Consider the following 13160-nt stretch of genomic DNA (forward strand, 5'->3'; position numbering starts at 1 on the left):
GCCACTCTGGATGTCCTAATTCATTTTACTCTGTTAAATGTAACACTGTGATAGAACTGGAAGAAGAAAACTGCTCTTTACATTTTAAGCTAGATCATGTCAGCATTTTATTTAATTACACCTTTTTCCTTTCTCCTTGCAGCAATATCCGTTGTTTCAAGATTGACCAACCCTCAGCTGGTGATGCTTCAGGAGCTCCAGCAGTGTGGAGTCATGGTTATACCGAAGCGTCAGGAGTTAAGAACAAGTAAGACCTGAGTTTGTTTTTTATTACACAAGCATCTTAGCAGCCTCTATGGTGATTCAAAGAAACTCTTTTTTTAGGAAAGTTTGGAGAGATTTTGGACTTCACGAAGGCCATGCCATGACTTAAATTCGTATACTGGGTCCCTGCTTGGCTCTCAACTTTCTGCTTTGTTAGAGGAGTTGCTAAGATACAAGCGTAACAGACACGTTTTGTCTATGCAAGGCTCCAGTATTTGCAAAAGATCTGAATGTTTGAAAGCCCTTTTCTGCTTGGAAAGCTGCTTTATCTTGAACTAAAGGATGTTTACCAAGCAAATCAGGGATGCTAAGGGAAGAGGTAGAATGGCAAAACTCTTGAGTATTCATAGTATGTGGAACTTCTATGACTAAGGCAGCATTTGACAAGTAATGTACCAAAAGTCTGCCAGTCTCTGTGTTGCTGGCTATGTGATGAATCTTTCTTTGTTCCTTAAATACCTCTATAGAAATCTTCTGCTACCAAGGTTTTCCTAGCAAGTGCCAGCAAACCTTTACTTAGTGTTAGCTAATGTAACAGCTAACTTAGTCATCACTGTGATAAATCATAAAGATGGCTTCTGGAGGGGCAAGTGCACTTTCAGTTGATATAGTTTTGAACATACTTTTCCTCTTAAACTTGCATTTTTCCTTTAAATGAGGAACTTGTTTCACATGTTGAAAAGGAGGAGAAATCTTTAGGGCTTGAGTTTTCAACATAGTGTTCTTCTCTTATCAGTGCTGTTAGGTGAGCCTGATTCTTCTCCACAGCTCAAAAAGCAGTAGTGAAAAGCTTATGAATAGTATGTTAAAGCTACCTATCAGACTTGGTTGTGTTTTTCTGGCCAGAGTGACAAGAAGAGGAGTTGGTGTAACAGTCTTTATATGGTCCTGCTTTGTTTTCCTAGGCTGTGTGTGGCAGCACTTTCAGCCAATAACTTCTGCGACAACCGGGAAGCACTCTATGGCGTTTTTGATGGCGACCGCAACGTGGAAGTACCGTATCTCCTGCAATGCACAATGAGCGACATCTTGGCGGAAGAGCTACAGAAAACAAAGAATGAAGAGGAATATATGATCAACACTTTCATCGTTATGCAGAGGTGAGTCTTGGAGTTGTAGCTTTTCTCACCTTAGGTATGCTAACTGAACAGTTTATTCACTTTCAGGTTGTACACCTGCCATTTTCTTGCCCCCCAAAATGGGAGGTGGGGTGGGGGAGAGCCTTGGTAGATGACTACTGTGTTTTCTCTTACTGCTTTCTTTTTTTTTTTTTTTTTTTTTTTGGGTGAATATTGACGCCCTCTGTTCCTTTCAGGTGTGTAGGGGAGAAAAAAACCCAACACTTCCTCACCCACCCAAACAGAGTTAAACATCCTCAAAATTCTTAAATGTTCATGACTAAGCAGTGAATGGAAGTTTTACTCTTTTCAGTATCTTCTTTAAGTCTTACTTCTCTGAATTGACCATAGCCAAGGCAGTGGTGTGAATCTCTAGATCATCTTTTAAACTTTCACACTACTACTACATGCAAAGCCTGGGATGATCCTTTCTGCTTCTCTGTATCGATTCAGACTATGTAAAGCTATATGACTATTTAAAACATGTATTTTGACTCCTTAAAAATGTCTGTTTTGTATTATCTATCGACCTTAGAAGGACTATCACTTGAGTGAGGCCCAACTAAAAGGATATGATAGTTATGACTGTAATAGTAGCTGTGTCTGGTGATTTGGAACTAGTGTGTGTTTGTGTGTGCTGTTCTTGGCAGAGTAAGGAATTGTGCCTGAGGAAACACTGAGTGAAAGAGGAGGAGGAAGGGAGTTGAACAAAAGAGAAGAAAGAGGTCAAGGAAACAAAGGAGAAAGCAAACAAGCAGCTTAGAAACTCGGGAAATGGATCAAGTTAAAAGTAGCATCACTTGTCATTCAATTACTGCTTTTTTGGAGAAGAAAAATAATAAAGTTCCAATATCTGGAATAGGAGAAGTAGGGTGGTACTGAATCTTCCAAACACAAGAGAAAATGCCTCCTTCCCGTTGTTGCTTGTGACACTCCTTCAGTTATCCCTGTAGCTGAAAAGAATGTTGCATACTTAAATTTTTTTTAAAAACAACAAAACAGAATATTGAAAGTGCTTAACTGGGTTTGTTTACTGTTAGTGGAATTTCACAGGAATGTCACATTCCTGCAAAAAAGTTTTGTCTTTTGGGTTTTTTGATGTCTTAAGTCAAAATAAGCTAACCAGTCTTTTAGAGATCCAGAAATAGTATTAATTCTCGTTGCATTTAACCGTTCCTTGAGGGTTATTACAGATGGTCTGCAACATTCCTGGAGTGCTTTTTTTTTCTTTTTTCCTTAATACAAGTGTATTTGCACACTGTCTTCCCAGCATTCTGAATCAAAAGTTCTTGCCAGCAGTACCTGGCCTTAATATAATTTTAGCAGGCTCTATAGTTCAGTTTTGAGATTACTTAAGGAGAAGGCCCCTGCAAATGTGGTACTGGGAAGGATAAATGTTTTTCAGTCTTGTTTGAATTTAAACAAGTACAGCTAATAGTATTGAATGACAAGATTCTGAAAACTTAAACTTTATCCACAGAGTTTTTGTGAGGGGTTTTGTTTTTTATTTTAAATACTGTGAACCGTGCTAGAACAGCAGGCTTTGTTTTTAACAACACGTATAATAGGTTAGTAACTGGTGTGATAAATGAGAAGCATGCCTTCTTACAGTAGAGTTATCAGCTATTGTGTCTTATTGCTCTTCTGACACATTTTTCAGAATAATGCTCTATAATAAAACATGCTATAAAATGATGAACCTCTGACTTACTATTTTGCCTAAAAATAGAGAGTTTCTGAAGCTAAAATGTATATTAGCTATGTAAATATAAAAGCTATGATAAAATGTGTAGCTTAGAAGCCAAAGCTGTGGCTGCATGACATGACCCTTTTCTTAGCTCTACCTGAACTCATTTAATAGCCTTCAGTGCTTTTCTAACCTTCTTTATTTCTCTCCATTCAACCTCTAAAGCAAAATCCTTTAAGATTTAGAGGAATGCAAGATTTTTCTGTTCTGAAATTGAGCAGTTTTGACTGCATACATCTTCATGTAAATAGCACACTGCCTGAGAGTTGTGTGTGATTACCCTGCAATGCAGCCATAGTGTCACAGTCTTGAGCGGAGACTTTTGGGTTTTTTTTGTCCCAGTGATCCAGTGGAGTCAATGCCCTGAGTGCTTGTGGTTGTTTCTCCTTAGTACCCATAACACATGGTTCCAATGAATGAGCAATCATTGTTTTGTTTAAATTCCAGGAAACTTGGAACAGCTGGACAAAAACTCGGAGGCTCTGCTGTCCTTTGCCATATAAAACATGATCCCATGGACCCTAGTGGATGCTTCACATTAACCTCAGCAAATGTGGGGAAGTGCCAAACCATCCTCTGTCGGAATGGGAAACCTCTGCCGTTGTCCAGGTGTTATGTGATGAGTTGTGAAGAAGAGCTGAAGAGGATTAAGCAGCATAAGGCCATTATCACAGAGGTTAGAAAACTATAATGTTAATTTTTATTAAAAGGGAGAGAGAGAGAGAGAGAGTTGCAATTTGCAGCTTCCTTTGAGGGAATTTGCACAGCAGTATGTGAAATTAGATGTCCATATCAGTAAATTGTAAGAGGTGGTGTTAGTAATTTGGATTCTGGAGTGGCTCTTTTTCTTTCAAGGTGATTCATGTCATGCGATCGTGTTACTATTCCCTCTTGTTACCATGCTGGATTGTGGTTAGCTATGGAGAGTGTGCAACTAGGAACATGTATTGAAACAGGGAAGCCAAGACCCTCCTCCTAAACGGGAGAGGAATTGCTATGTTCGTGTGGTCGTGAAGATCCCCTCCAATCCAAAAGGATGGGAGGGCAGAGTACTTGGAGCAATGCTGTCCTTCCCTTAGGAGACTCCTTGCTGTCTCTCCTGGCAGGCTGTCTTTGCTGTCTGAACTCACATGCTCCCAGAGCTGTGCTCTGACATGTGGCTCTTGAGGAGAGCCCAGAGGGAGAAGTCATCCAGTGTTCAGACTGGAAGAACTGAAGGAGCTATGGAAAAGTTTATTTTCTTCCCTGGACCCAGCAGGCAGCTAGTCAACATAGGGCATCAGCATGGGGGACTGACTGCAGAGCATGAGAGAGGAAGAAGGCTGCTTGCTCCTTTACAAGCTTGAAGCCACCACTGTCAGTTTTGCTTTGCCTTGTATAACGCATACGCAGGAATAAATAAATATTGTATCCTCTTAATGGGGGAGAAGGGGGCAGAAAACTGACTGCTGTACACACGTGAAGAGGGGTGTGCATGAGAAACAAAATGTGTGCCTATTAATCTTGCCAGGGAAAGTTGAAGCCTGGAATCTCAAATGTGAAAATTTTGAAGGGAGTCACTCTGTAACATAGCGTGCATCACCAAGGCGCTGTCATTATGTTGCTTCATAGAGGAAAAGGGAAATTTCTGTGCTGAATCTTAAGATGACTCACTGATTTCATGCACTTCGGCTTATCACTTCTGTCAGGCTTCTGATGAGGAAGTTAGCAAGCCAACAAGATTTTCTTTTTTCTTTTGAGTGATTTTAAAGGAGAAGCTTTTTTCTTGGTTTTGATTCACTTGTCTGTGGTGGTTTGCTTCATAATGACCACTGCTGTCACTAGCTGGACCAAATGAGTGTAAATCGTTGTATTTGTTGCTCTTCTTGAATACCCTATTAGCAGGGGTGCAGCTATCCCCACCAGGCTGGCAGATAACCAGGCTTACTGTCTCAGATGTTTGCTCTGCTTATTCTGGCAGCTCAGATTCTAAGCAGGACAGGATCCTGGGATTTGGATATGCATGGGACTTACTTTTCAAATATGCCCATTTTTAATAGTGTTTTCCCTTCAGATATTACTCCTCCTCTTGGAAATGTCATATCTAAGTGGAAGCGTAGTAAGTAATTGGGGCATGTAAAACATTTCACTACAGCTCAGCTGACTGAGAAATGCAGACTTGCACTCTGCTACATTTGACTTGCATGCTTCATTTAAAGCCTTCTTTTTAATGAACTTCTGTTTCCAAAGTGATGAGCCAAGATGAAACCTACGTTGTTACAGCTGCAAAAGAAGAGTCATAACCGAATGACCTGCCACTATACCAAATGGATGTGTGATCTTGTCCCATATAAAACCAAATCTCATGCGTGGGGAGGGATAAGTCTGACTCACTGGTAAAACATTAGTCCAGTTGGTTCTCACAGCTGCAGGGGTAGAATAGATGTCTCTTTGTTGCAGACTTCCACTTTGTTGGTCTGTGCATAGGTGATGCAGATGACAAATCAGTCAGATGTAGGAGGCTTAGCACCAGATTGGAAACCAGCCATTGCTGTGTCCTGATCTCAGCTTTCTGCAAGTCACTTTGCTCCTCCATCTTCTCATCTGTAAATGGCTGTGTTTGGGGTACTGCAAAACCGGATACCGTTTAAAACACGAGGCAATGCAAGTGCTGTGTGTCCTTGTCTACTTTGTTTCCAGTTTCCTATCATTTCTCATTTCAGGATGGCAAAGTGAATGGTGTGACAGACTCAACAAGAATCTTGGGATACACCTTCCTTCACCCAAGTGTTGTGCCACGTCCTCACGTCCAGTCCATTACCTTAACTCCACAAGACGAGTTCTTCATTCTGGGGAGTAAGGGGCTGTGGGACAGCCTCTCAACGGATGAGGCAGTGGAAGCAGTCAGAAATGTGCCTGATGCGTTAGCAGCTGCAAAGAAGCTTTGCACTTTGGCCCAGAGTTATGGCTGCAATGACAGTATCAGCGCTGTCGTGGTTCAGCTTAACGTGACGGAGGACAGCTTCTGTTGCTGTGAACTTAATGGGGCTCCACCTCCCAGCCCAGGCATTTTCCCCCAATCTGTCAATGTGGTTATCAAGGACAGGCCAACAGATGCACTCGGGATGCCATCCTCAAGCAGCGGCATGGCTTCAGAGATCAGCAGTGAGATCTCTACCTCCGAAATGAGCAGTGAGGTGGGATCCACAGCCTCTGATGAGCCTCCACAGGTAGCCATGAATGAGAACAGTCCGGCCTACCCCGGAGAACAGCGCTGCATGCTGCACCCAGTCTGCCTATCTAATTCTTTTCAAAGGCAGCTCTCCAGCGCCACCTTCTCCAGCGCCTTCTCCGACAATGGCCTTGACAGTGATGACGAGGAGCCGATTGAAGGGGTGTTCACAAATGGCAGCCTCGTGGAAGTGGAGGTGGACATCCACTGCAGCCGAGCAAAGGAAAAGCAACTACTCCAGATGCCTGTGGAAGCCAGTGATGAAGGTATCGTCATCAGTGCCAATGAAGATGAATCTGGCCTTCCCAGGAAAGTTGAATGTTCTGCCACGGGCACAATAGGGCGCAGACGGGGCAACGGTTCTGTGGCACCACAGGAGAGGAGCCATAACTTAATTGAAGTTGCGACAGATGCACCACTTAGAAAAACAGGGGGCTACTTTGCTGCTCCAGCACAGCCAGATCCAGATGACCAGTTCATCATCCCACCGGAGCTTGAAGAAGAGGTCAAGGAGATTATGAAACAGCACCAGGAACAACAACAGCAGCAGCAGCAACAGCAACAGAGGCAGTATCAGATGGACCACCTGGCAGACTATTACGATACACCGCTATGACCCACTCTACTGACTGCTCGGAAATAAACTAATAAACAAGGAGACTTGAGTGCAGGACCCAGTGGGCTCACCTTACAGCAGGGGTTATTCTTTTCCTTTTTACGTTTCCTTTTCCTTATTCTGCCACTACAGATGACTGCAGCTTTTCAGTTTGTTAGGTTTAATATTCATGGACTTTCTTCTAGAGATACTTTACTAGTAAGGTTTAAAATGTTAACTTTCCCTTAACATATCAAGTGTTTAAAAAAAATACAGATAATGAAAAGGTTTAATATATTGCTGAGAAACAGATGATGATGTAATATTTTTTAAAATGGCTCATTTGTTTTGTTTGTTTGAAAAGCAGGGCAGTAGCCAGTGCTAAATGATTTAAGTAATATTGTAATACTGTATTTCTTTGAGAGAAAAGGCTTTTTTTTGGTCTTGAAAATGATAGACATTTGTAGAATATGGAGACTAACTCCTAGGAGTTGCTTTACTCTTTCAGGTGACTTAAGTCACTGAGATTCACTAATTTTCTCTGAGAGAACAGTTGATTGGGAAATTACTGTAAATAGCTCAGTGTTGTATAGTGATGCTTACTTGTTTTGTAGCCTCGGCATTAAGGACACAACTGATCTTTTTCTTAAGCGACTGTTTGGGCCACGGTCATTGAAACATAAAGGACTGAGTGACTGTGTACAAGTTAGCTAGAAATTAGATGGTATAGACCATTAAAAAAAGAAGAAGAAAAAAAGAAAAAGAAAATCTTTTTCCTCTGATCTCTTTCTTTTCCTTGCTTTTACAGACATGTTTTGTGTTCCTTATTGCTGCCACAACCAGCATGATTGTATAGAGCTCATTTGCTGTAGAACATTTACATACCAAGAGTTATATTAAAGCAGAATGCACAAATGAACATGTCATAATTTTTGTTATAATAAATATGAAATTTACAAACAATGTCTGTTTTTGTGTCTGAGTAGCTGTGCAGCAGTTTTTCAACAGTAGTTTGCTATGGCTCATCAGAGTGCTACTCAGTTAAACTGGAAGTGATAATTTTTTCAAATGTGTAAATGTTTTTACAACAATTGCAGATGTTTGTGTATATTTTTAGATTTTTCTAGTTAATAAATCACCCAATATTCTTTCAAAACACAGAATGTCCTTTAAAAGATACTGAACAACTCTTTGATGGAGGAATTAACATTTTATTTCTTTTATTTTCTTTCCTAGTACTAATTTGACACTATTGATTTGCCCTTTACCACAGTATTGACCATGCTAGAAGACTGAAGAGGAGCTGTGCTCTGACTCTGTTCCACTGAGACTGAGTAATTGAAGAGAGAAATGATGAAGGGATAGTACAGGCTAAGAAAAGGGGGAAAGAAAACATTGAATATGGAGAAAAGGTGGAAAATGTAAAGAAAAGGTGGAAAAGCAAACTTAAAGCTACATACATAAACTCAGATTTGGTTGAAGGTTTTTGAATAAACCTGAATTTAGTAACAGATTTTCCCTTCAAGAACAGAATGGCATTTTTCGTGATTTTTATGGGAAAGGAGGCATACCATTTTTTCAGTATTACCTCCAACTACTTCACCAGTTATTCTTTAAAAAGTAAAACTAGTGTCTGATCATAAGTGTCTTGCTCCTGCTTTGCATTCAGTCTGCATTTTTTAACAGAACCATGATAACAGGCTGCTGTCTGTGTTCTTGTCCGAGATGAAATTTCCAAGATCTGGTAGGATTGCCTTTGATAAGCTTCTGAGTTGCTTTTTCTTAAGTAATAATAACAATTGGGAGAAGAGGAGCAAATGCAAAAATACGTGGTTTGGTTTACAGCACTGTCTGCTGTAGATCTGCTGCAGAACTTTAGTCTGAACATGCCTGTTAATCTTTAATGAGATCAGCAGGGACCGGCACAGCTGTGGGAATATCGTACTTGACTGTAAACTCAGCTTCAAAATACTACTATTTTTTTAAAGAAAACTCATTAAATAATGCATTGAAACAAAATAGATTTATGGTTTATTGGCAAATAACATTGTGACTTTATTTTTTTTGCCTGCTATCCTTGTGCTGCTTGAGTCTAAAGGTGCTAATTGGCAAGGGCACAGCCAGGGCTTAGGCAGGTAATTACAAAGTTAGGGTTTCCTGAGCAACTTACAAAATTCTCTGTACCTTAAAAATGGGAGATTTCTTCTGTGTAGAATCTGCTGTTGCTAGAGCAGTCATGCTGCTGCTGTCTGTGGTCTCTGTTCATACCAGCATGCCTCTGATACACTGCACATGCAGTGCTTTTGTGAGAGAGAAATGAAGGTCAGACCAGGGATAAAAAGGAACCATTTCATATGAGCCCAACTCTGGCCCAGCAGCCTTCTGAATTCACACTCCCTGTTGCTCCCCTCCCTAACAGGAACAGGGGATGCCTATGGGCTTTATACAGAATTTGTCCTCTCACCATTTAGAGGACAAATTTCAAGAAGTGTCCAGGCTGTAGCTTTAGCTGCTTACAGGGAACAATTCAGTTTTTCTCCTGGCCTGGCCTTGAAGCATAAATTGCTGGTGAAAATCAACATCCCACCAAAACATGCCACTTTCACCATAGCACCTTTTAAAAAGTTAGCAACTGCATTCTGGAGACAGGGCTTTTATAGCATTAAAATTGACAGGATTTTCGCTGAAGAGCTTACCTTTGGATTTTGGGGCTGTCTATAGAGGACAGATTTGCATTAATAGCCTGTTTTAACAAGTCATGATGCAAAGGATTGAAGGGTTCATAGGGAATTTTTTTTATCCTTCCACTGACTTTCCATAACATACTGAATTAGATGGTAAGCTGCCTGACTGGGAACATCTTTGTTCCCAGTTTAATATTTCTTTTTGAACAAGGGCAAAGGGGCCCTTGTTCTGGCTTTAAACTGCAGCTTTCAAACCAGGTAGTAGTTTTTGCAGCTCGTGACTTTTTTGAGCATCTCTGTCATCTTTTGTAAAACAGGGTTAGTGTGTTCTTATCTTGGCATCGTACGCAAGTTTACAATTAAGTTCGCAGTATATTTCATGTGACTTTGACCAACCAGAAACTGTCTAACTCAGAGAAATGGATTTGTTTGCAAAACCTTACAGCTGTTGTAGGGGCAAAGGTTGGGGGTTAAAGAAGAGGAAGGCTTGGAACTGGAGGAAAAGCTAGAGGCGAAATACCTTTATAATCAAATCTTTATGTCCTTTGAAACCTGCTCATAGCCATATCTGAGACAGGTAGAAATGCGTCAATAGGAGAAGGTAAGTGATTGGTGGCAGAAAAATTAACATATTAATATTTACTGGATGATAACTTTAAATAGTTATGACGGAGTTAAGTAACCCAGCTACTTATACGCTTGTATATGGAAGCCTTTTTTGTGAGATAAAACTTTTTTTTTTCTTTTTTTAATCTTGCTTTCTGTCACAGTGCTCTTAGGTAATACATTTTGTTGTGCCTGAGAACCCACTGGCACTCTACTTGTGCATTCAAAGCATGGCATAATCTTCTCATTGGTAACCAATGCTGTGGTGCTCCTGCCTTCTTGTGGCTTACTGCGTTTAGCATGTGCTGTTACTGCAGTGCCCCTTATGTTGCCCTTTAAGCATTCCCTTTATTAGTAATCTCAGTCTGATCTCTCACCATCTTGCTTGCAATTCATACAAACAATTTTCTTGCAAATTGGAAATACATATTTTCTTAGGAATAGAATAAGCATGACCCCCCCCCCCCCGCTTTGGATGCACATGTGCTAGGTGTTAATGAATGAAGTTACTTGGCACACCATTGGAAGCCAGTTCTGAGAACTTCCCTGGCAGTTGGCCGTCCTTCAGTGATACTCAAGTAGTTAACTTCTCATTTGTGTTTAGAGGAATGTTTCCTAAAATACTGAGTCAACCACACTAAAGCATCTTTGAAGTCTTTATGGAATACTTCATCCCTGATTTCTTCTGATACTCTCTTGCTAAGTAATTCTGTCATCTTAGGTCAGTGCAGGTAAAACCTCATTCCTGTGGATGGTGGACTTCTCAGATACCATCGTACAGATGCCTGTTTAGTTTTAGAGCATAAATCCTAAAGAGGTGAAAATAACAGGGAAGAATGACCATATCTGACCATCCCCTTTCAAATGGAAAGCTGTGGTGGTTTAGCTAAGACAAAATTAGGATTTTGACACTAGTGAGATAACATGACAGAACAGTGGTTTCCACATAAATTGAGATCACAGTTAGCTGAAAGTGCAGATACTTGACCTCCTAATGCACCTGCACCTCTCCGCTAGTCATAGGTGCGCTAGTCACAGGATGGTGTCTTGTTGGGTTCAGCCTTGCAGGGAAAGGTTCATGTGAGTGGGCTGGTCAGAATAACCTAGTGAACAGCTTATGTATCTGGTGGGAGTGCTCAAATTGATTCTAGCGGACCAATAAGCTTTAAAGAGTAAGCAAAATGGTAACTTTAGCCTAGTCAGACTTATTTCCCTAGACATTACCTGCAGTCAACAAAGAGATGAGCTTTCCTAAAAGGAGAAGGGTGTCTGAGAGTGAAGTCTTAAGCTGAGCTGTTCTGAATTGCCCTCTACAATAATATCTCCCCTGTGGCCTTAAGGGAGCTGCATGGCCAAGAGTCAAAAGTCAAAAAATCTTTCTGGTTCAGCTGGAACCAAGACTTTTAGGTGTCTGTTAAATGACCGAACATTTACTCTTTCCTTTCTTAACCTGCTTTACTGTCCTGCCTTGTTACTTCAATTTGAGGCCAACTTATTGCACTATTGTTGGGTTAACTGATTTGTTGCTTACTAATTTTAATTACCTGTTACCTGCATGCTTGCACTTGCTTGCAGTGAGGATTTTGTGGAGTGCTGCATGAACACTGTGTTCCTCTTGCTTTCCTGGGTTTTGGTGAAGGTTACGCTGGATCCTGTGCTGATGGTGATGTGTTCCAATGCCATGCATACTAGACTGCTGCTTTTATGGAAAGATAAAAGTTAAAATTTGTTCCTATTTGAGAACAAATAGAACTATTCCAAACACGTTTAATCAAAAAATGGGGGCAAGGGAGAACCACCTAAATATCTTTTAGGTTAAAAGCAACCACAGGTGAGAAGTAGGAAACTGTTTATCTAAGACACGGTAAAAGAAAAATTGCTTGTTTGCTGTAAATCTCTGTTTTAGATGATCGGTCCTTGCTTTTCTCCAGGCTGTTATTTATCCTTCCATTCCTGTTGAGTTCAATAGTTCATCCTTTGCACCTTCCTCTGCCAAGCTGAAAAGTTGGAATTCCCTGTGGTTTACTCAAATACCTCTTCCACCTCTTTTGCTTTTATCTCATGCAGCGAGTTAATTCTGTCCTTTAAGTTATGTCTGAGGCAGGATCTAAACAGAGGAGACATGTTTTTCTCGTGTTTTTCCATTTTTCTTAATATTGTAAACCAAAGGGCAGGATGTCTACAGAACTGGTCAGAAGCTTGACAGCACTGTGTTGATGAGGAAGCTGTCATGTAATACCTGAAATGTAACTGAGACCTTTATGTGCCAAAAGAGGACCAGTATGTTCCCCAGCAGTGAGACCTGAGGGTAGGTTAGCCTCGGGTCTTCTGCTGTAGGAGAAAAGGAACACGCGTTTGTGTACCACGAACTAGGGCATGTGGATGAGGTGGTTGGTACAAAGGTTGGGATCTCGTGTGTGCTGTCGGGGGAGGTTTATCATGCTGTTGTTGCCCCGTCTCCATTAGTGTCTCAGCTGCAGCATTGCTGTACTTGTCCTGTTTAATCCTTCTGTCCAAACTTGTTCTCAGTTCCTTATCAAAACTCAAGTAAACAAAAACAAGGAACTTTTTATGGTGTAGCTCCACTGATAGCAGCAGTTTTGCGGCAGTGCCTCTGGGGACTCGTGGCTCGGGACCCATGGTAGCTGGGGAGGGCTGTGAAAGCCTGTGGTAACCCTGGCATCAGCTAGCCCGCAGCCCCATGATGGGAGCCTAGAGACCTGCCACGACGCCCCGTAAAGCACAGCAGGCCCTTCGCCTCTCCCGCCAGATTAAGCACGACTACATTTGAGACAAATACACAGATTTAAATAGTGAAGTTGTCAGTACTGAGTCACAGAACAGACTGAGAATTGTTTTGCTAAGTAAAAATATGCTCTTGAATGCTTTAAAGAAAATTGGGACACAGTAACCATGAAAGAAGGCTGGTATAGCA

General features: G+C 41.1%; 1 protein-coding gene across 1 annotated transcript in view; it reads left to right on the forward strand.

The window, feature by feature from the left end:
- PHLPP1 (PH domain and leucine rich repeat protein phosphatase 1) overlaps positions 1 to 7885 on the forward strand; it is a 152210-nt gene extending 144325 nt beyond the window's left edge. Inside the window, exons 15-18 of the mRNA XM_062568509.1 lie at positions 143 to 247; positions 1170 to 1364; positions 3577 to 3805; positions 5832 to 7885. Coding sequence (XP_062424493.1) covers positions 143 to 247; positions 1170 to 1364; positions 3577 to 3805; positions 5832 to 6956 — 1654 coding nt within the window. The 3' untranslated portion in view covers positions 6957 to 7885. The remainder of the gene's footprint in view (positions 1 to 142; positions 248 to 1169; positions 1365 to 3576; positions 3806 to 5831) is intronic.
- Positions 7886 to 13160: the final 5275 nt, after the last annotated feature.

This window comes from Rhea pennata, chromosome 2 (assembly GCF_028389875.1).
Source record: "Rhea pennata isolate bPtePen1 chromosome 2, bPtePen1.pri, whole genome shotgun sequence".
In the NCBI taxonomy this organism is placed as follows: Eukaryota; Metazoa; Chordata; class Aves; order Rheiformes; family Rheidae; genus Rhea; species Rhea pennata.